Here is a 23,451-nt window from a genome sequence, read left to right as displayed (position 1 = left end):
GGGGGGGGGGGGGGGGGGGGGGGGGGGGGGGGGGGGGGGGGGGGGGGGGGGGGGGGGGGGGGGGGGGGGGGGGGGGGGGGGGGGGGGGGGGGGGGGGGGGGGGGGGGGGGGGGGGGGGGGGGGGGGGAGGGGGGGAGGGGGGGGGGTGGGGGGGGGGGGGGGGGGGGGGGGGGGGGGGGGGGGGGGGGGGGGGGGGGGGGGGGGGGGGGGGGTGGGGGGAGAGACGAGAGAGAAACTCGTGCAGCTAATTGCCGTCAGCAAAGTACCTGAACAGTAAGATCTTGCAGAAGCTTCTTATAGGTATGGTGGTTGTGGGATTGGCTGACGTTCAAAAGCTCCTTTGATGCTTCCTCCTTCATGCAATTGACCAAGTCGTCCTGAGCTTGAAGAACCTTGATTCTAGAGGCATTGAGTTGCATGGAGTACTCACTGCAACAAATACATTATCAAGAAACTTTGAACACTCTATTTTGCCCGAAAAAATTGAAATTGGATTAGTTTAACCACAGAAAATCTTTGTGTTCATATACTAATAGCAGCAAAACAAATTTAGAGAAATCAAATTTAGGCCAAGTGGAGTCAATTCAAAAGAACGTTGTATAGGCCAAGTGTAGTCAATTAATTGCATAGGCCAAGTGGAGTCAATTAACCAATCTATCAATTAAGGTCAGTTGGATCGACTACGTGAATTAGCCCAGTAAAAGAAATTATTATTATTATTATTTATTTATTTTTGTAAAGTATAAGCCTGGTATTATTAGAATTGGCATATGACTTTTGGCGCATGTCAAGGCCAAGGACTCCCACAAATACAGATGTTACCACAAACTTTTTGTCCAATCAATGCCCAATGAAATGTGCAATATAGAATGTACATCCATGAAGATGCACACTTAATTTGCAGTCCAAGTGCAAACAACATGGAGCTAAACAAGCAGAAACCCAGATATACTGAAAAGATAAAGGAAACTACGTAACTGCAAACATAGATCTTTTTTATATAGAAGTGATCAACTGCAATCTTAAAACGTCACTCATACCATAGTTTAACCAACTGTTTTTTTAAAGACTGGTGTCAAAGTCGAATCGAACCACTATACAAACCAAATTGGGGAAATTACATTTTCTTGCGAACATCGACTTGTTTCTCCTTACGCTCGTATTCCTGTCTGATCTTCTTCTTCTCCGCTTCCACTAGCTGCAACTTCTCAATGTTGAATTCCTAAAACAATCACAAATCCAGTGTGCTCATTAACACTCTAACAACAGAATCACTACTGACTAAACACAGTAAACTTCCATATTTGTACTATTATGCCTCAATTCGTCCGTGCATGTATTATGATAAAAATAATTAGTAAATTCCATTTTACTTCAAAATTTGAGCATAATTTGTATAATAATGGCTTACTTCTTGCACATTCTTACTCTAAGAACAGCAGATACATCTATGACTAAACTCAAAATAACTTCAAGTTTGTAGTATATTTTTTATAATTAGGGCTTAGAACTTTGGAGCACATGCTAAATGTGTGAACAAGAGCTAAACTGACGACCAAACTGAAATTAACTCCATGTGTGTTTGATCTTTTATAGAAGATTGCTTCACCTTTTTTATAGGTTATCAATCAATGTATGTATGGAGTCTTACTCGCAGTTGCCTTTTAAGTGACATGATGGTGTAAATCCTTTTTACACCATTAAAACTTATGCTCATCTCAAAATCAGAAAATCATTTGTATAATTAAGACTTTTTTTGGTAAAGGATTTGTATAATGAAGACTTACTACTTCTATGGGCACATTATTACTCTGTAACAAAATATAACTTCAACATTGGAGCATATTTTGAATAATTAAGTCTTACTTCTTCGATATGCACATTACTACTCTAAAACTAAATTAATACTACTCTAAAACTAAATTAACTTCAATATAAGCCATGATTGTATTAGTAAGGCTTACTACTTCGACGCGCGCATTATTACTCTATAACTAAAATTAAAATTAGAACATATTCTGAATAATTAAGGCTTACTTCTTCAACGTGCACATTATTACTCTAGAACTAAATTAACTTCAACATCAAGCCATAATTTGTATAAGTAAGGCTCACATTATTACTACAACAACATACCCAGTGAAATCCCACAATGTGGGGTCTGGGGAGGGTAAAGTGTACGCAGACCTTACCCCTATCTTCCGAGATAGGGAGGCTGTTTCCGAAAGACCCTCGGCTCAAGAGTTGACATGACGAGAAAAGGTCAAATAAGCACAAGCAGTTCAAAGCAAAATGAAAATGAAACTAACGAAAGCGAAAAAAGTCATGATAAAGCAGTCCGAGAAAAAGAAGCAGTAGCTACCACAGATAAATAAGATAATCAAAGTACAAGAAACAACATATAGTAGCAAGAATCAAAGTACAATAGACTATAAATCAAAACATGACTACTCTATAACTAAAATTAACATCAAATTTAGAGCATATTTTGCATAATTAAGGCTTACTTCTTCGATGTGCACATTACTACTCTAAAACTAAAATTAACTTCAACATCAAGCCAGGATATGTATTAGTTAGGCTTACATTACTACTCTATAACTAAATTAACTTCAAAATTAAAGCACATTTATTAGTACTCTATAACTAAATTAACTTCAAAATTAAAGCACATTTATTAGTACTCTATAACTAAATTAACTTCAAATTTAAAGCACATTTTGAATAACTAAGTTTTACTTCTTTGTGATGTGCACATTATTCCTATAACCAAAAAAAAAAAAAAAAAAATTCCTACAACTAAAATTAACTTCAAAAATTGGAGCATATTCTGTTAACTGAGGTTTACTTCTTATTAATCTAAAAACTAAAGTAACTTGAACATCAATCCATGATTTACACTAGTAAGTCTTACATCATTACTGTATAACTATTTATAATTGAATGAAGTTGAAAATTGATTAGGGCATAATTAATACTTCTTCAGCGGAGACGGAAATCTCATTAGCTTTTTCTTCGGCTTCCTGACGGATGAATCTGACCATCTGTTGGATCTGCTTCGATACATCTGTATCGTTCATCATCTTCGCTACTTTAGATCGGAAAGGCTATGTGGATGTGAGTGAAGGATTCTGGTTAAGACAAGTATAGACCAAAAAAACTAGAGATAATTTGTCTAGTATTTATTTGCCTTTGAAGTCTTCAGTTGAATCACGACTCCGCTGTCTATTCGCTTATTCTGCGGACCACATAATATAAAATCATGTCAAATGTTATTTATAATTATCACACTCTGTCGACATGGTAAATTATACTCCCTCCGGATAAAAAACAAAAACAAATTCACTTAGCCATTTACACATCCCTTAAAAAAGTATTAACTTTTAGATAAAAATAAGTAATTTTACTAAATTATCTCTAATTAAATAGGCATTGGGATATGATCATATAACATTTAATAGGGGCAAATTTGGAAAAACAAGATTAATTCTTTCTTGATTTGATAAGTGGACACTTTTTTTGACCCAAGGAAAAAGGGCTAAGTGGACACTTTTTTTTATCCGGAGGGAGTAGGTAAAACCACACAAAATATCCCGTATTTACCCTTCCTAAACTAATTTTGCCAAAACTCAACAGGCCGAAAATATTTATCCAAATATCTCACCCCCAAAATCCTTATCATGATAGTAATATAGAGGACTAAGAGAGTGTCTTCAAGACTGAAGTTGTCTTCAATAATACCATCTCAATATATGATTTTGTTGAGGGATTTGAAGCAGTCCTTTATGATACCATTTCAGTGATTTTTTTTTAAAAAAAAAAAAAAAAAAAAGGGCATTTAGTAGGGTTCGATCTCACAACCTTAAGGGATTAAACCTAACACTTAACTAGCGCTCCACTCGATCTAGTTTGATCATGTGTTCCTTCAATTAATATTAGATGTATTTTAAGGATTATATACATAATATACCGAGTTTAGTCGGGTGACCATGTGTTCATGTGACCCATTTTTAATGCATAGATTCTCCCCAGTATGTATATAAGATGATGACACCTTAGAGGTCGTTTTTTAGGATTGTGTGTTTTTTTAATAAATGAATATAATCCTCAATAATACAATGTCAGTATATTATATATACCATAGGGGTTTCATAGATGGTTGATGAGTGTTTTTGAAGAAATGAAAAAAGTCCTCTGTCATTATGGTATATAAAATACAGGGTGATACTATGTTGGTATCATTAATTTTGAGGGCAATTCGGGTAAATAATGTGAGGGCATGAAAGTAAAAGGGTAAGGGCGAGTAATATTTTTTTTTTAAGTACAGCGACATTCTTTCCCCTAAATTATATCCGTGTGATTTATAGATCATAATTTTGAGTCGTGAAAACAGTTACCAATGATATATCAAGATAGTTGCGTACATCACACTTTTTGGTGTGACCCAATTTATAAGTTGCGCTTGGCATTCGAATACTCATGCCATGTATTATTAACGACCTCCGCTTATTTTATCGTTAGGGTTTATTCTCAAGTTTTAATTTTACATATTTTTGGTATTTTTTAAAAACAAACATATCATTGAAATTATTGGGCCAAAAATGCATATTTTGGGGGGAAATTGTAATATTTCTCTCTGTCCCACGTTTTTTTCTTACAATTGGAGTAGTCACCATCATGCTTATATTATTAGCATTGAGGTTGTCCATTACTCTTGCCTTCCCAAAATAGATCCATAAACTTGAATTTGCATAAATTGACATACGGTAATACTCTCTCAACGTTCTAATTTAAGAGATATTGTTTAACTTGACTCGAAAGTTTAAAAATAAGTTTTGATATTTATGATGTTAAACATGTCATAATATTTAAATAATTAAAGCTTACTTCTTCAGTGCATTCTTGATAAGAAGTTTAAATTAAAGGTATATTGTTTTTAAATATATTAATATATTGTTTTTATTAAACAAACTGATGTAAATAAATAGGAGTATAAAATAGAACATATTGAATACTTAATTTTTACAATAAATACTTACTTACTCTGAATATAGATTCCAATAGGGAGAAAATCGCTATAAATAATTTGTTCGGCCAATTTCAATTAATTTGAGATGAAAGTATTGCTGATTGATTAATCTTAGTAGTCTTCTCAAATGTTAACATTTATATTTACTTTTGTTTTTTTTAATCTGAAGTATCTCGATAAGATATGTCAAATAAGTATACACGGTAATGTAATGTTTCTTAATCTAAGAATAGTGAATTCATCTTATTGTTTTCTTTTCACAATTTTGAGCTTTCTATTGCTAAAATTATATATCTATCCTACATTATATAATTTATATGTAATATATATTGTTAATGTGAACTTTTTTAAAGCAACCTATACATATTACAAATTTCTGATTCAGTGAAGATCTGAATGTAAGTATGTTCGTTTTCTCTTGCAATTCCCATTAAACGAAATTATTACAATTTTTTTTAAGAAGAAAAAAAATAGCACTAGGTGGATAAACTCAAGCATTTACACCATTCATATAACACTTAATAGGGGCAAATCTGAAAAAACAAGGTTAATTCTTTCTTGATTTGATAAGTGACCACTTTTTTTGACCCAAGAAAAAAAGGCTAAGTGAACACTTTTTTTTATCCGGAGGAAGTAGATAAAACCACACAAAATATCGCATATTTACCGTTCCTAAACTAATTTTGCCAAAACTCAACAGGCCGAAAATATTTATCCTAATATCTCACCCCTAAAATCCTTATCATGATAGTAATATAGAGGACTAAGAGAGTGTCTTCAACACTGAAGTTGTCTTCAATAATACCATCTCAATATATGATTTCGTTGAGGGATTTGAAGCGGTCCTTTATGATACCATCTCAGTGATTTTTTTTTAAAAAAAAAGAAAAGCAAAAGGGCATTTAGTAAGGTTCGATCCCACAACCTTAAGGGATTAAACCTAACACTTAACTAGCGCTCCACTCGATCTAGTTTGACCATGTGTTCCTTCAGTTAATATTAGATATATTTTAAGGATTATATACATAATATACCGAGTTTAATCGGGTGACCATGTGTTCATGTGACCCATTTTTAATGCATAGATTCTCCCCTGTATGTATATAAGATGATGACACCTTAGAGGTCGTTTTTTAGGATTGTGTGTTTTTTTAATAAATGAATATAATCCTCAATAATACAATGTCAGTATATTATATATATCATAGGGGTTTCATAGAGGGTTGATGAGTGTTTTTGAAGAAATGAAAAAAGTCCCCTGTAATATCATTATGGTATATAAGATACAGGGTGATACTATGTTGGTATCATTAATTTTGAGGGCAATTCGGGTAAATAATGTGAGGGCATGAAAGTAAAAGGGTAAGGGCGAGTAATAATTTTTTTTTAAGTACAACGACATTCTTTCCCCTAAATTATATTCGAGTCGTGAAAACAGTTACCAATAATATATCAAGATAATTGTGTACATCACACTTTTTTGGTGCGGCCAATTTATGAGTTGCACTTGGCATTCGAATACCTATGGCATGTATTATTAACGACTTCCGTTTATTTTATCGTTATGGTTTATTCTCAAGCTTTTTTCTACATATGAGTTTTACGTATTTTTGGTATTTTTTGAAAACAAACATATCATTGAAATTATTGAGCCAAAAATGCATATTTTGGGGGGAAATTGTAATATCTCTCTCTGTCCCACGTTTTTTTCTTACAATTGGAGTAGTCACCATCAAATCTGTCTCATTCGCACCTGGTTGCGCCCACATTCAAAGCTTAAGTCGTACTCATATCTTATATGTCAATCGTGACGGTGATATACGAACATCTATGATCAAGCCTCTAAGTGTTCGGATCTCATCTCCGCTCATCATACAAATCCCCTGCTGTAACAATGATGTTTTCGATATTCAGATCTCATGCTATGATATCCATGTTTACACGTATTCGTATCTCATGACAGTTTAGCACTCATGTATTCATGCCAGACAGTTTTCATGTATTTATGTCCCATGTCATGCGTCTTACGCCCAGGTAATCATGTCATGTTCGTGCCTATTTCCAGTACTCATGTCATTCGTGCCTACGAATTTTATTCCAAACCCTATGTATGGTAATCATGTAATCATTCAACTAATATTCGTGTGTTCAAGCTAGCTCAGTATTCATGTTAGCCACATTCAACATTCAGAAATCACGTTGAGTCACATCATGCGTAATAAGATACCCTGTGAGTTGTGTGTTGGTACTTTAGTTAGCTGGTAGGCGTTTGAGAAATGTCCTGAGGGTCTGAATTATGAAGGAAGTCCTACCATAAAATTTTCTAGATTCCGTAGTTAGTAAGTGATTCTTAACCTCTATTCATAAATCAAGGACAGTTGTTTCACGATTCTTATTCAGGCAGGTACGACTCAGTTTCATGCTCCCATGTATGTTTCTATGTAATGACATATTTAGTTCTCATGATCCATGACCATGTTCCCACGTAATCATGTTGATCTTTTATGTTTCATGTCATGTTTCTTCACGTTCATGTATTCAAGCCATGTCCAGTCCCATTCTTAACCAAGACCCATCATTCGAGGACGAATGATCCCAAGGGGGAGATATTGTAACATCCCGTAAATCCGAATTAGGTATGAATGTATGAATCTAGTATAAAGGTGATATTTTAGCTATACGAATCTATTTGGGAGGAACTCGGGTGATAAACAGTCGTTTTGAAGTCAAACCAAAAAGTGAAGTTCTTAAGGCCTTCTAAATTCGTCTAAGTCTAGGACAGTCTGTACTTATGTCCTGTTTTCGGGTACTTGCGTTAGGAATTTGTGAAAACTTCCTTCTTGAAAGTTGTAGCCCTTTGAAATACTTTTCCAACGGTATATTATGGGGGTTAAGGGGACATATGTACAAAAAGTTATGGCTATTTTACTGAAGGATTACAGAGCAGTCCGTTCACTGGTCATGTTATACGAACTTGTTATACGGACCATATAACTCGTCCGTACTTCATGAAACTTCAAATCGACATTCTGTTTTCAGCCATGATAAAATATGGTCATATTATACGGACCGTATAATATGTCCATATAATTTCCGCTTCACTTTGGTATAAATTCAAGCCTTCAGTTCTTTTATTTAATTATTCACAATTCCAAGCTCTAGCAACAATCCAAAACATCAAGGTAAGTCAATCCAAACCCTTCCAACTCAATTCTAACATATACTTTAATAATCTAAGCAAGAAATCATTGTTCCTAAACTAGGGTTTTTAAGAAAACTCATCTCAAGGTTCAAGAATTCAAGATTTTGGAAATCTTCTTCAAAGTTAAAATCTTTAATTCAAGCTTGGAGCATTACCAGGTATGTAGAGTTACTATCTACGTGTGGGAACATCATTGTTCTTCTCTACGCCTCCTAATCCATAAAGTATGAAACTTTACAAAACTAGGGTTTCTATTCTATACTATGCTCATGATAACCCTAGATTCATGTCTATGACTATATTATGTTTGAATTGCTATTATTCTATCATTGCGTTCTTGATACTCATTATGATTATTGAGAATCTGTCTGTAATCCATGAAAACCCATATTTTGTATTCCATGGGTTCTTGCATGCATGTTTTTGACTAAGAATTATTATTTCATGAATATTCTATATGTCTACAAGTTTTCATGCAATCAAATCATATAATTACTTTCATGCCATGATACAAGAAATATACATGCTAAATACAAGTTATTTCATGAAACCATGCTACAAGTTATCTCATGAAACCATGATACAAGCTATGTTACAAGTTACTTCGTGAAATCATGATTACAAGTTATTTCACGAAAATCATGGGCTTCTTAGCCAACTATATTATGTTCATGTTTTTGGGAGTTGCACGAATTACTGAGAAGGCTCAGATAGCCTGAAACTACGAAGCCACCGTAGGACAAGGATCGCTCCGCCCAGTTAGGACGATACCTTAATTTTACACTGAATGGATCCATCAGGCACGTTACCACCTTATACCCTGGCAAGGTATGGGGGCTCTGCTGGTCCCGACGAGGTAGCAGACTCCACGTACCCACGTGGTGATATCACATGGTCGGTTTATGAAATGCTTTCCCTACTTATCATGTTTTACTTATGTTATATATATGTATGTACCCATGCTCATGCTCATGTTCATGTCCAAGTTTTCAGTTTCAGTTCTTATCATGTTATTCCATATCCCATGTTATTTCTTTCAGTTGCTTTACATACCAGTACATTCAATGTGCTGATGTCCTCTTTTATTGCCCGGGGGCCTGCATTTCACGATGCAGGTACTAATTTACAGGATGATGTATCTGCTCAGTAGGACAGCATTCGTATCAGCTTATTGGTGAGCCCCATCTTATTCGGGGTTTAGTCAACTCTTTATTTTATGATTAGCTATGCATCTAAGATATGCTGGGGGTCTTGTCCCAGCGAGTATGTTTTTCATGTTCAGACTTATGTTAGAGGTTTCATAGACTAGACAAGTCAGTTATGTCATGTCACGCTTTCGGAGTCGTATAGCCATTTTGGCTCATTCATGTTATTTCCGCACTCATGTTTAAACAAGTATTTTGATTAAGTATTATGACTTATTGCATTTTGTAAAGGCTCATCATGCATTCACGTTAAATTCCGCTCATGTTTTGCCTCATGATGATTCAGCAAGTCATGTGGTTCGCTCGGTCACATGCAATAAGGCACCGAGTGTCGTGTTTCGCCCAGGCCATGGTTCGGAGTGTGACAGTATCACCATAAGATATGTCAATAAGTATACATGGTAATGTAATGGTTCTTAATCTAGGAATAGTGAATTCATCTTATTGTTTTCTTTTCACAATTTTTAGCTTTCTATTGCTAAAATTATATATCTATCCTACATTATGAGCCCGTTTGAATTGGCTTATGAGTTGCCTATAAGCTGTTTTCAGTTTTTTTTGAGTGTTTGACTGGTCAGCTTAAAGCCATTTTGTGCTTAAATAAGCTCAAAAAATTAATTGGGTTTGTTTGGCTTAACTTATCTAAAGCAACTTATAAGCTGCTTTTTTTAAGCCCATCCAAACAGGCTCTATATAATTTATATGTAATATATATTGTTAATGTGAACTCTTTTAAAACAACCTATACATATTACAAATTTCTGATTCAGTGAAGATCTGAATGTAAGTATGTTCATTTTCTCTTGCAATTCCCATTAAACGAAATTATTACAAATTTTTTGAGAAGAAATAAGCTGATAAACTCAAGCATTTACTCCATCCAATATAGGACATTTCTGTCACTGTTTAGACAAATCCCACATGCCTAGCTTAGGAAGTTTCCTCCACATGGTGTTTGTTCTTTAGTAGATTTTTGGCCAGAAAATTTTAATTGGGTGTATTTTTTTATTTTTTTTAGAATTTCAAAAAGATATGCAAAAGGTATATTTAAAATGTGATTTTCATTCATTTTAAGTTAACTGAGATTATCTATAATCTCAGAAATGTCGGTAGCTTAAATTTCATTTTTAAAATTCACTTTATTAGTCGCCAACATAAAACCTCAAGTTTTAGAATATTACATTTCTAATGTTTCCAATGAAGCCAACGTAAATCAGCTAGTCATAAACTCACAATGGGTAAAGAGAGAAATATATGAGGTAACATTGCCTACCGAAGAGTAGGAAGCTAACAACTGATCATATTATTATTTTTATTACTAGTGAACAGGTCCGCGCGAAGCGCGGTAATAAACACCTCATTAAATTTATGAAATATTTTTTTTATAATAATGAAATATCTCAATTATTTAAAACTTCTAAAATTTGAAGCACTTAATTATTTGTCAAATTCAAATGGATTAGATTAGTTGCATGTGTTTCTCTAACTTTGATTTTTGTATAATTAATGAAATATAGGTAATAAAATTTATTTTTTGTTAAAAATTATGTATAGGAAGACATGAACTTAATCTAGTGTAATAGTTTTTATGTATATAACTTCTTTTCTTCTTTGTAGTGTTAACTTTTTATACTTTTATCACTTTCTTCTTGTTTAAAATCTAACTGAAGCCAAAAGACAAAACTGAAAAATAGAAAATGGAAGAGAAATAAAACATAAAATTGGATCCATCTACCCTAAATCTTCTAAATGAAATAACTTTTTTATTTTACTTTCCCTTTTCTCTATTTTATATGAAATCCTAAGTAGTAATAATTCAGACTTCATTTTCACAATAAGATATATAAGAAGAAATGGAAAAAGTCTGTTCAAGGATAATTTAAAAATTGATTAATGGCAAAAAATCAATAAAAGTTACCGTCCATCTCATTGTTAGTTAACTAAAATTTAATAACCTACTTCTTGGGGTTAAAAAAAATCCGCAAATTGCTTGGAGATCTGCAAAAAGAGAATGGAGAAAGAGAATGGAGAATTTAAAGTTAGTTATCTATAAGATTAAGTTGAATTTTCTGGAGATATGATAGTTCAAGAAGATTTTTCTTCGAGTCTTTATTTTATCATACATACCTCCTTCTTAACAGTTGATGACACCGACCCCCGATTCCATTTTTGTATAGCACCATCCACGGGCGCATCCATCGTTACGGTACCCGGTTCATCGGAATTCAGTACCTATGTACATAGCATTAATTTATACGTAGAAATTCACGAAAATTACAACAAATAGTAGATATAAACTATAATGGAATGAAAAATTAAATCCATACATTTTAAATCCTCAATCCGCTTTCATCTCTCTCCATATCATATACCACTTGCTTTCACCACAAAAAAAAGTCCGTAACTCCGGAAGCATGACCTAATAAAAAAATATCAATAACTAAATGGATATCATTCCAAAACTCATCATGATCATAATCCCAAAAGTGTCACCTATTCAAATAGCTAGATATCAATCAAAATTCTCCATCATCACAAATTTCCCCTCACCACCTCCCACCCAAAAAGAAAAAGAAGCTAAGAAAAAGAAAATCACGTATCTGATCCTCTCTTTCTGCATTACTAATGTTTTTTGTAGCATCAAAATGGCATGCAGAGATATGGAAAAAGAATCAAGAGCATATATATGCAGATTAAATAGTGAAAAATCATTGCTCCTAAAATTTAATGCAAAAAGTAATTGCAAGAGTTATTATCATTCCCCCCCCCCCCCCCCCCCCCCCCCCAAAAAAAAAAATATTAACGTTACCAAATAACCTCAAGTCTTATGATTTGGGAGTTATAGGGAGGGGAAAGATGAAGAAACATATACACATTCAATATGCATTAATTATCAGTTTAATTGGAGGATTAACACAGATTTCTTCACGTCAATATCCACCTTGAAAGGATAAAAGAACACAAAATTAGAAAAATATTTAGAAAAATGGAAAAAAAAGGAGAAAAAAGATAAATAGGAATGGAGGTCATAGAGAGGTGCCACATCACCTTGTCTATGCCTAGCTTTATATTGTATATAGATTACATACTAGATGATGAAAGCCCGTGCTAGCACGCAGGGGCGGATTTAAAGGTAGGCCAGGGTGTTCGTGAACACCCTCGATAAAAAATTTCACTGTATATATAGGGTAAATTTTTCGAGTTTATATAGATATATATGTTTTGAACACCCTCAACAATATGGAAAAGGCTTGCTTAACGGTTTTCGAACACCCTGGATGAAAATTCTAAATCCGCCACTGCTAGCACGGGCCCAACACAAAAAATAGTACTACACTTTTCTTTTTAGTCTGTCTAACAAAGAATGATATATTTTTATGTTTAGAAATCATTTAACTTAAAACTTTCTCTTTTACCATTAATGAAATGATTTAACTCCACACAAATATCTATGACTTGTTGTAGACCGCAAGTTTCAAAGAGCTTCCCTTTCTTTTTTAAACTTCGTGCCTAGTCAAACTATGCCACATAAATTAGGACAGAGAGAGTACTTTTGAGTAATATAATTATGGAATTTTAATTATAGAAAGTACTGTAATTCAATTAATTGAAAATATCAATAAATTATTTTACTTAGTCCGCTTCTCCCATATATGACTTTCTTGATTTGGTTCTCCAATTGAAAGATTTGAAATACACATTTTCCTACCGAGTTTCACGCCATTATCTCTTTCTACTCAACAACACTGAAAAACGCTTTCATATGTTAGCATCTGTTATAGTCTTAAAATTTTAAGTATAGACCAACTTCATCATTTTAAGAAAATATATGTATACGTTTCTTGACCGTTTATATTTCGTCTTCTTGATGTTATTTATCATTATTTGTGTGAGACGTATTTGTTTAAAATTAGTGCATTTTTATCCATACCCAAAGGTATAATTTTAAATCTTTTGGTTTTATGACTTCTTTAGCGGTTTTTGTGTTCAATTTAAATCGTTATTTCTTTTTTCCTGAATTTCTCTTCTTTAAATTTTCTCTAAGCGTATCTTTACCATTTTCTGAACTTATTATCATTATTTAAATGTCCCATTTTTTTTTCCAATTGTCTCCTACTTCTTCACGTGGACCCACCTTTTTTTTATTCACTATTATAGAAGAGTGGGTTGAGAAGTATTTGTCTAAAATTAGTGCATTTTTATCCTTACCCAAAGGTATAAGTTTTAAATCTTTTGATTTTATGACTTCTTTAGCGGTTTTGTGTTTAATTTAAATCGTTATTTATTTTTTCCTGAATTTCTCTTCTTTAAATTTTCTCTAAGAGTATCTTTACCATTTTCTGAACTTATTATCATTATTTAAATATTCTATTTTTTTTTTTGGCAATTGTTTCCTACTTCTTCAAATGAACCCCCTTAATTTTTTTTTTTTTTTATTTACTATTATAAAAGAGTGGGTTGACGACCAAACCCACTCTTCTATAATAGTTAAATAGTTTGTGAATTTTGAAAATAACATAAATCATTCTTCTTCAATTTCAAGTTATATGATAATGTTTGAATCGACACGAAATTTAAGAAATAAATGAATATTTTTAAACTTATGATTTTAAACATGTAATAGTAATTGTCTAGTTATAAATTTTTTAAAACTTATGATCTTAAGCACGCCATAACATAAAATTAATTAATTTTAAATATACAAGTGTGTTATTTTTTCTGGACCAGAACAACAAAGAAATAGGGTAGAGGGAATAATTAATATAGATCTGAAATGACAATTGACAATTTATTACATCATTTATCTTATGAATAACTATTTTGCAAACGACATAAAGTGAATAGTTGAGCATTCTCCTCTTCACATAGTTAATTCGAGAAGGGGGGAAAACTCAATTACCAAGAAATGTCAAAAGACGATGGGAAAAGAAATAGTTCATGTTGCATTTTAAAAAATAAAAAAAATCACAAATTCAAATGTCACAATTTCACTTGCAAACATCACTTATTCAAATTTTCTTTACTAAGGTTTGTCCATTGCTCAGCGAACAATATGTGTAGAGACAAATTAGAGTGCATATTTGGCCATGATCCGAGAAATAAAATTAAAATTTTTGAAAACCCTGTTGTGTTTTAGTACTAGCTTTTATAGAACCTTTATAGCCTGTTTGGCCGAGTTTTTAAAATTTACTTATTTTAAAATGTATTATTTTTTAAAGTACTTTTCAAAAAAGCACTTTTAGCGAAAAACAGTTTGTGTTTGGCCAATTAATTAAAAAAGTACTTTTGAGCATTCATTAGTGTTTGGCCAAACTTTTAAAAAGTGCTTCTATTTGTATTTTTCTCAAAAGTACTTTTCAAAAAAGTGCTTTCGGGCAAAAGCTATTTTTTTAGTTTCTGAAAAACTGTTTCTGCTACTTCCCAAAAGCACTTATTTTCTCCCAAAAGCTTGGTCAAACACCTCATTTTTTTTAAATAAGCATTTATTAAAAAAATAAGTACTTTTGAGATAAAAATAAGCTTGACCAAACGTGCTATTAACCACCTACCAAAAATTACTTTACTTTTTTTTTAAGCTGCGACATCTCAATCTATAATTCCCCACACTTTAAAGAAGAAAAAATAATTAAAACTAAAAATCCGAATCTCAAACTGGGCAAGTGAATCAGTCTCAATTCTCCGGAGTCCGAAGAAATGAATAGTCGTGGTTCCAATAACACTTTCCGATCTCGAATTTCATTTCTAATGCTCTCTATGTTCTCTGCTATGGCTGCTCTTTATGTTGCCGGCAGGTAAGTGTAACCTCTTCTCTCTTGTATACATATTACCTTTCGCTCCTCGAGAGTCAAACTATATGAAATTTGACCAACATTTTAATGTTCATCGTATTATTATGAGAGAGAATTGCAAATTATATTATTTTTATTATTATAGTTTTAAATTAATCTAATCCAATTTAGCTTTGAAGATTAGTTACTCTTGAGAAGCGAATTGGCCTATGCGAGCTTTACTAAGCGGAGCCCATGTATTTAGTCCTGGATAAGGGAGGAGGGGTGAGATTGAGGTGTAGTTGATTATTGGCTTAATACATAGATATACACCTTAACTTGGCCTCAACGGGCAACTAAAACACTCCAACTTTGAGAACGCACATCTAGACATCTCAACTCGTCCCGACTGTGTTTTGTGGACACCTGACGCTGACGTGGTACATAAATTGTGGAGGTGTCTAGACGATCATTTTATAAGTTGGAGTGTTCAATTGACACAGACAAGTTGAGGTGTCTAGATGATTATTTTGTAAATTGGAGTGTTCAACAGACCGTGGAGGCCAAGTTTAAGTGTTTGTCTATGTATTCCGCCTTGCTTATTTGAATGATTGGTATTTAAGTGTTTTTTATGATTAACTGTGGCAACTGGTAAATGTGTAATTGGCAGGTTGTGGCTGGACTCGGAGAATAGGGTATATCTTATTCAAGAGCTTGATAGGAGAACCGGACAGGTATTTTCACTCTAATTGTAGTATTATTCTATTCATGTGGTAGGTAAAGCTGATTCTTTTTCCCTGAATTCTCTGGTCATCTTTGTTTTAAGTAAGTTCTTGTATTGTAGAATCGGATAGGCTCTACAAAGATCAAGGTGGATATCATGTCTGGATTAAGATAACTGACTATGAGGTAGTCGCCTTGGTTTGAACATAGAATATGGTTAATTAGATTGATTATAAAGAAACTCCAAGGTTTCACATTACCATATGTTAACTAGCCCTCTGTATTGGTTGGGTGATGAGTGCATTTCCTTCATGTAAGATTCAACATCGTCACAAGTTTACTAGGCTAATCTGCTAGAAATTAGCCCAACTTGAGGAACCCCCATGGTGCTCACCAATAAGATCACCAAAAGCCTTTTATGCACTAGTTTTTGCTAGTTGTTCTAGTAACACAAAAATAAATAGAACTCAGGAAAAGGAAGAACTTCTATTGCTTATTAGTGTTGGAGAATTTCAAGATTTTTGTCAGAAAGTGTACTTTGAAAAAGGTATGTTTTTGGTCAGATAGTTTGATGAAGCTGGCATTGATTCTGAATATTTATGTCGTTTCATTGGTCCTGATGAGTTGAGCCCTGAGATGCTAATGTTATATCAAAAGTTATAGGCAGGCTTATCTTCCTTTTCAGGGTCGTTCGGCTATATCAGTAGATGATACATTGAAGATCATAACCTGCAGGTTAGATGATTGTGTTGGATTTCTGTTCTAATTTGAGAGATTTCTGCTCATATTGGAGTTTTATGCTGGGATTATACAGGCTGATGATTTCTTTGCCAGGGAACAACATAAGAGGCTAGCTGCACTTCAGATGGAACTGGGTAAAGCCAGTCAGGAAGGTTTTGTATCGAAGCATCTACTGGATAACAATGGGAAGGATTCAAAGAAAAAGCTTCTAGCTGTTGTAGGTGTCTCTACAAAGTTTGGCAACAAGAAAAACAGAGATGCAATTCGCAAAGCATGGATGCCTACTGGTTTGGCTTTCTTTTCCTCTCCCCTTTTTCTTGATTTCTTCTAGTAGGCCTTGTGAAGCTAAAATTCAACCAACTCAACTAAGATGCTGAAGTTATATTTCAGTCACTTTGCTAATGCAATCATTGTCTGTTGAACACATTTAGACTGGATTGCTGTTGAATTCCCTAGCAATATCATTGATCTTGTCCTAATCAGAAGTATCTGCAGTATAACTGCTATCATGATGAATTAACTTTTGAAATAACTGATTTCATTCTAAATTTATAAGCTACTTTTGGTAGGTGCTGCTCTTAAAAAATTAGAGGAGGAGAAAGGTATCGTAATACGATTCGTCATAGGAAGAAGGTAATCTACCTCGATAAATCTGAACTAAATAAAGGATACACCAGAATGCTCTTTGAGAAAAGCGTTGCTAGACCTTTCTTTCAATCAGGCTACTTACTCGAATTTACACCTCATGCAGTTCAAATCGTGGAGACAGTTCAGATAGAGCCATTGATGATGAGAGCAGGCATTCCAATGACTTCATCATTCTTGTATGTGCAACTTTTACATGTCTTTTGTACAAGCTTAGTGTATTGTTATCAACTAAAGATAGCTATTTATAACCATAAAATAAACGAGCTTTGAGAACTAAATTAATTGAGAGTTGTTCGTTGTTCTAACCTATCAAAATAAGATTAAATCTTCTTGGACTATTCCCATCCTTCCTCTACCACAGAAAGAGATAGTAATAAATAGAGGTTAATCAAGTCCCACTTCCTTTAAAAAAAAAAGCCTTTCCAAATAAATAAAGGCGTATCTACAATGTTGCTATATGTTAGCACGCTCATGTCATCTGAGCTTGTTTGTATGTCTTTATATGTATATCTTACCATTGTTCTGAAAATCGGGGTAATCTAGTTCTAGTAGTATATGTGTCTACAACAGTATGTGAATATTATTTTCTTCCTGAGCAGAATGATCATGTGGAGTCCCCCCAAGAGCAATCAAAGAAAACAAAGTCATTTTTTGCTCATGCTGTTCAGCATTGGGATGCTGAGTTTTATGCCAAGGTCAACGACAATGTCTATGTTAATTTAGGTACACAGTATTAGGAACCTTCAATATGTGCATTCGCATATCTGTTGTTCTCTGTACCCTGCGCTCTGCTCATGTCTTTCCATTTTCTATAATTTAATTTTTTCTTACATTGAGAAACTACTACGGTAGATTTGAATGATCAAATTCTTTAGAGGCTTAAGTGCAGGAAAAAGATCACTAAAGAGGTTTTCCAATGTATGTCAACATTGACATGTTGAATCTGGAAATTGCAGTGAGATAAAGAACAAAAAGAAGAAGTACCTAGGTGACTTTAGATTATCATTCTTGTCAAGCCGTAGGCTTCTCAAAGAGTTGATAGGGGTGTTACATAAAATCACAAAAAATGTACAAAAGAAATGCAGTGCCGAAGTGGTGTCGTGTTACATAAAATACTAGAAGGCGTGGTGCCTGTTTGTGGTCAACAGTCTGATTTCCCCGAGTGAGCAACAGTAGGATTGGCTATATCATGCCAAAGTGGGTCAAAGAACCAGTTGCCTCGTTTTACAGAGCTAGGACCAGAATGAATCCTAATGAATTACGATTTGGAGAGTTCAAAGAACTACCATGAATTCATTATATCAGGGTTTCTTTTGACTAAATAAAGTAGTATACAATGACTTCGAATAGGAAATTATTGTATTTAATAGAGTGTATCAAGATGCCAAATGAGAAATCTTGTTGGATCTTCTCAGTCTCTACTCTCTAACCATCTGGCAAAACTGATTGATGATGATCCCTTGAGATACTAACATCCTAGAGATAGAATCTGGACTGGCTATGTCTTTCACAGAAAATTGCAACTCCATAACTAATAAAACATAATATTATGACGCGATAACTAATGATGTTCTTTGCTGAGTTCTTAACCTGTTAACATTTTCTTATTTTTTTAATAAATGTGCCTTATGCTTATTAGCTTTACTTTATCCACAGATGCTGTTGGAACAGTACTTGCCAGCTATTTGGATAAGCCTCGTGCCTACATAGGGTGTATGAAATCTGGCGAAGTTTTCTCACAGCCGTGAGTTTGTCCTGTTTATTAATAATTGCTGTTTTGCTGAAAGAGTCATTTGAGTGTATTAGTTCATCATAACCTATTTTTTTTTTTTGTTTCTTGTTCACAGGGAACAGAAATGGTATGAACCAGAGTGGTGGAAATTTGGGGATGGAAAATCGTGAGTACTTCCATACTATTTACTGAAATCATCTAGCTGATGCAAGCGATGCTATATATAGTGTCCACTGCTGCATGTGTTGTAGTTCTACCTCTTCTCTGTCTACTGCTAGTTGCTTGTGCGTCTTGATTGAAAATATTAATCATGCTGTATTGGATTGATATCTTCTTCCTTTTCATCTTTCTTTATTTTTTGTGTTAGCAAACTTAAAGAGTGCTAATTTCATTAGTTATGTTAATAATTGTTGGAGAAGTTGAACAAAGTTTGTGAATGGAGATTACTTAGAGATGTATAACAGCCAGCAGGAAGGGCACTATACCTTCTGGTTCTTTGACTTTCTTGTTATCATCATGGTTTTGGGGAATTCATTTGCTTCTTATTGTGAAGTAGCATTATTTGGTTTGAATTCCCATTGGGACGTCTAAAATGCTGATTCATAGTATTTGAAATTTCTAGCTAAAGGGGAAAGTGAAACTCTGGAGCTCATGTAACTTTGATGTTGTTCTTCCCATTAGGACAATAAGAACTACGAGATTCATAGATGTGTGAGAATTTTCTATCCCAGTATGTCTCAATGGCCAAGCTGCCTCGTAATAGTAGAAAGTGAAATTTAGCAAGTACGTAGCTGTGGCATTACAGGCTCCATTATTAAGAAAATCTGGATATGGATATTAAGCATTTAGAATACTGTGCTCATGCTTGATGTCTAGGAGGCAAGATTGAGAAATTACTTCCATTATATAATCATTTATTATCGAAATATGTATCCGTCTGGGATGCACAGCCAAGGTTGGGGAGCTTATTGAAACCCCCACTCCACACACACACAACAAAACAAAAACGAAATAAAGAATAGATAGGTACTCATATTTTTCTGGGCATGGTGCTAATCTGCTGATATAGATTAGGCATGATATGTCAAGATTTGCAAGCTGATGAGTTCTGCAACTTGTTTAGATGCTAATACTTTCATCTTTTTTGTACTTTTTCACAACCAGATACTTCAGGCATGCGTCCGGTGAAATATTTGCCATATCAAAGGCGTTGGCTCAATTTATTTCTATCAACAGGTAAAATATGTGGAATTGACAATGTACTTATCAGAAGAAACGTGGATTAACAGTATGTTTCTAGTGCATGCTGAAACACTGAGGTGCCAAGAACCTTGAGCTCGGGGTTCTACCCTCGGTGAAGAGTCGTTTTTGTTTGGAACATGTGTTTACTTCTCCATAATTGTCTCCGTGTTCGATTGATTTATAGTACCTGGGACTGTAATAGTAGGTTATCTTTTTGTGCACATCAGCCCACTGAAAAAGAAAAACAAAACCACATGTTTCCATCACTTGTGATGGCAATAGTAGAATGCTTACTGTTTTGTCTTTCTGCAATTTGTAGATCAATACTTCGCACATATGCTCATGATGATGTGAGTGCTGGATCCTGGTTCATCGGCGTTGATGTGAAGCATGTTGATGAAGGGAAGTTCTGCTGTTCTTCAGGTCTCTCTCTCGCCACACCCCCAACCCCCCCCCCCCCCCCCCCAAACCAAAACCGTACACATAATAAAAGTATGGAGAAATAAAAAGAAAAGCAATTGCCTCCTTTTGCAGAAGTTATTGATTGTACAAACAAGATGCTGTCTCCATATCAGTTGTGGATTTTTTTTCTCTCTAGGAGGTTCTGCTGGAACTGTAATTCAACTATTCAAGTATAAAATTCGTTTTTTCCTGTTAGAATTGATAATTGGAGAGCTATTTATTTACAAATGAATTTCCTCTACAAAATTAGGTGATAGATCGGCTTGAGTAGACTAAGAATAAGGAAAAAGAAGGTTTTCACACAGGGATAACATCTACATAATATACTGATAACACTATTCTTGTGTGAAGCTTGTATAAACTTAGTCTGAAACTCTGGACTAAATTTTACCTGCATCCCACTCTTTCTTCTTTCCTTCCAGAACTAATCCACTTTGAAGGGAATGGTAGAAGAGACCAATCTTGGTACTAGAAAAGGAACTTAGGGAATAGTTAACGGAGTTATTATATGAGCAGGCGTTTGGGGTTAAACAAAAGTTATATTATTAGGGGCGGAGAAAAAATAACTATTGGTGAGGCCAACCAAAGATATCCTCCTGTCCTTTATTTCACTCTCAAATCAGCAGACTTGATGGCAGTTGTTCAGTATTTAGGGAACTGTTTTGTGGTCAATTACTTTGGTTTTTCATTAGCTTAGTCATTTTGCTCTCTTGCCTGACGAGTTCAGACATGTAGATATTGTTTGCTTTTATCTTGAGAGATGCCCTGTACAATTACTTCTTAGCAGAATCAGGAAATAACTTGAAAAAAGAACCAAGAATTTATTGCTATTGTCACTTCACTAGGCTGCTAAGTTACTCGGACTCGCCTAAAATGTTGTCGGGTGTGTGTCGGATCCTTCAAAAGTAGTGTATTTTTGGAGCATCCGACACGGGTGCGGCAACACTTTCGAAGAGTTCGAGTAACTGAGCTAGGCTGCTCCTTGTGCTAGTGCAAGCTTTGATGAAGGAACTTTCAGCCTTAGCACTTTATGGTCCTAACGTTATGTAACCATCATGATACTAATGGCTCTTTTTTTTTTGTAATTCTGTTAGGGTCTGTTTGCGCAGCAGCTTGATTGGATTGCCTCTTTTAGTACATAAGGAGAATCAGTCACTGGAGAACATTCAATTTGGGAAGACCATATCATTTTTGCTGCAATTTGCTTCTGGTGCCCTGAGCAAAGGTGCTTGAAGTTTTTTAACTCCAATCTTGAAGAGCCCTGTGGTAGAGAGAGCAAACCCTTAGTTTAGGACACCACCGTGCCCTCGAGGAATGTACAAAGTGTTGTTGGAGTATAGGAACTGTAGTCAGAAAAGTTCTCTGTGTGATAATGTATTCATAGAGTGCACATTGTCCATTATTTTATCATGTACTATTGATATCATTTTCTGGAGATATAGAGTTCGTTGCACTATGTGGGGATGCTGAGTCACTTAAGATTTGCTTCAATAGCAATTTCAAAGTGGAAATATCTGCAGGCTAAAGTTGGTTTGTGGCGAGCTTTGAACTTGAACTTTGGATCTTTTGTCTATCCTTATATCAGGTAGGATTGTGTGATTACCTCATTTACAAGTTTAAATGGTTAGATACGATATAATTTTATTTACTTAATTAAGCCCTATAAAGTTAACCTCCAGTATATCCTAGAAACAGGAAATCAGACATCTGTAAGTCTATGGCAGTCTCTAATCCTCATTGGAGTTTTATCCATCACAATATTAGCAAAACCAAAAAGAAGGCAAAAAGCAACTCGTTTAAGCTTAGTTAGAAAGTAAAGACGAGTGTTTTTGGACAATAGTAAAACAGTTCAGTGAAAGAAGCAATATTAGGTGTACAAGAAATACATATATATGATTCGTAAAATATAAAAATAATTAAATGAGACTAAAATGATCATCTCTTTGTATGTTGCTTACCTTAAAATGTAATAATGCAGCCTGTGGTTAAGCTAACCCTCTTGTTCAACTGAAGAGGCATTTGCTGGGGGGTTTGATGAGTCGAAGCCACGCTAGAACAAATTAGGATGAGGTTTTTGTCAATTAGCTTTCTGTATATACGTAGTGTATTACAATTCCTCCCTTAGTATCATGGATTCTATCATGCTGATATTCTATAACAGTCTGTTATATGTCTTCTAGCATTTGGCTTGTGCTGAATTAACTGCCATGTATTATTTTGTCGCAATAGTAGAAAACTTGACTAGTCTGATGTTCTAATTCAGATAGTATTTAGTATTTTCTGCAGTGGATATCCTAATTTTCAATGTCAGGTTTTATTTCACGTGAGAACTGAGATATGTCCTCTTCTTGAACTTGAGATAATCCATGAGTTTACAAGGTTTGGATTACTATTTTAAGGGCACGGTGGTATGTGGCTCAGATGTGGTTCACGGTTCAAAACTCGGTAGATAATGGACTTGTCCAATTCTTCTCCACTTAAATACCAAACTTTTATCTGGAGCAAGACTTGAACTCCCGATGTGTGTCTAATCCACATTTACCTTTATCATCTTAAAATACCAGGAACTCGTGTGGTTTGAATATGTGACGTGCCTTTAACTCAAACGTGTCGTATTCTTACCACTTGACCAGATCAAGGTCCCATCAAGTTGGAATTGAATTTTCTTTTAGAGATTGGAGCATGCCATCACATCTTTA

The 23,451-nt window shown here is 34.4% G+C and overlaps 2 protein-coding genes across 7 annotated transcripts in view; one reads left to right on the top strand and one right to left on the bottom strand.

Moving 5' to 3' along the window:
• Window positions 1-3,208, bottom strand: part of LOC132634825 (V-type proton ATPase subunit E3-like) — a 6,529-nt gene extending 3,321 nt beyond the window's left edge. The window contains exons 1-3 of the mRNA XM_060350923.1: window positions 2,979-3,208; window positions 1,122-1,222; window positions 267-429 (exon numbers count right to left, since the gene is read on the bottom strand). Of these exons, the coding sequence (XP_060206906.1) occupies window positions 267-429; window positions 1,122-1,222; window positions 2,979-3,083 (369 nt within the window). The 5' untranslated portion in view covers window positions 3,084-3,208. The remainder of the gene's footprint in view (window positions 1-266; window positions 430-1,121; window positions 1,223-2,978) is intronic.
• Window positions 3,209-15,039: 11,831 nt separating this feature from the next.
• On the top strand, window positions 15,040-22,231 carry LOC132634824 (hydroxyproline O-galactosyltransferase HPGT1-like). 6 transcript variants are annotated; one of them, XM_060350920.1, is made up of 15 exons: window positions 15,083-15,228; window positions 15,410-15,489; window positions 15,875-15,938; window positions 16,049-16,113; window positions 16,613-16,662; window positions 16,762-16,955; window positions 17,100-17,162; window positions 17,238-17,301; window positions 17,420-17,492; window positions 17,916-18,039; window positions 18,973-19,060; window positions 19,164-19,214; window positions 20,213-20,284; window positions 20,610-20,713; window positions 21,847-22,231. In XM_060350920.1, the coding sequence occupies exons 6-15, from the start codon at window positions 16,793-16,795 to the stop codon at window positions 21,867-21,869; spliced, it is 825 nt and encodes a 274-aa protein (XP_060206903.1). In that variant the 5' UTR covers window positions 15,083-15,228; window positions 15,410-15,489; window positions 15,875-15,938; window positions 16,049-16,113; window positions 16,613-16,662; window positions 16,762-16,792; the 3' UTR covers window positions 21,870-22,231. The 6 variants fall into 6 exon arrangements, with proteins under 6 accessions (XP_060206900.1, XP_060206901.1, XP_060206903.1 ...); XM_060350922.1 differs by having other exon boundaries at window positions 16,742-16,955; XM_060350919.1 differs by lacking the exon at window positions 16,049-16,113.
• The last annotated feature ends 1,220 nt before the right edge of the window (window positions 22,232-23,451 follow it).

Source organism: Lycium barbarum, chromosome 4 (assembly GCF_019175385.1).
Source record: "Lycium barbarum isolate Lr01 chromosome 4, ASM1917538v2, whole genome shotgun sequence".
In the NCBI taxonomy this organism is placed as follows: Eukaryota; Viridiplantae; Streptophyta; class Magnoliopsida; order Solanales; family Solanaceae; genus Lycium; species Lycium barbarum.
The sequence above is the reverse complement of the archived record's forward strand: the minus strand, read 5'-3'. Positions and strand labels throughout refer to the sequence as shown.

What these genes read in the sequence shown, in the direction of transcription:
- LOC132634824 (XM_060350917.1), top strand. Translation starts at nt 15,131, where the DNA reads ATGAATAGTCGTGGTTCCAATAACACTTTCCGATCTCGAATTTCATTT. An exon ending in CCAATGACTTCATCATTCTT is followed by an intron (nt 17,493 to 17,915) that starts GTATGTGCAACT and finishes CTTCCTGAGCAG; the next exon opens with AATGATCATGTGGAGTCCCC. An exon ending in CAATGTCTATGTTAATTTAG is followed by an intron (nt 18,040 to 18,972) that starts GTACACAGTATT and finishes CTTTATCCACAG; the next exon opens with ATGCTGTTGGAACAGTACTT.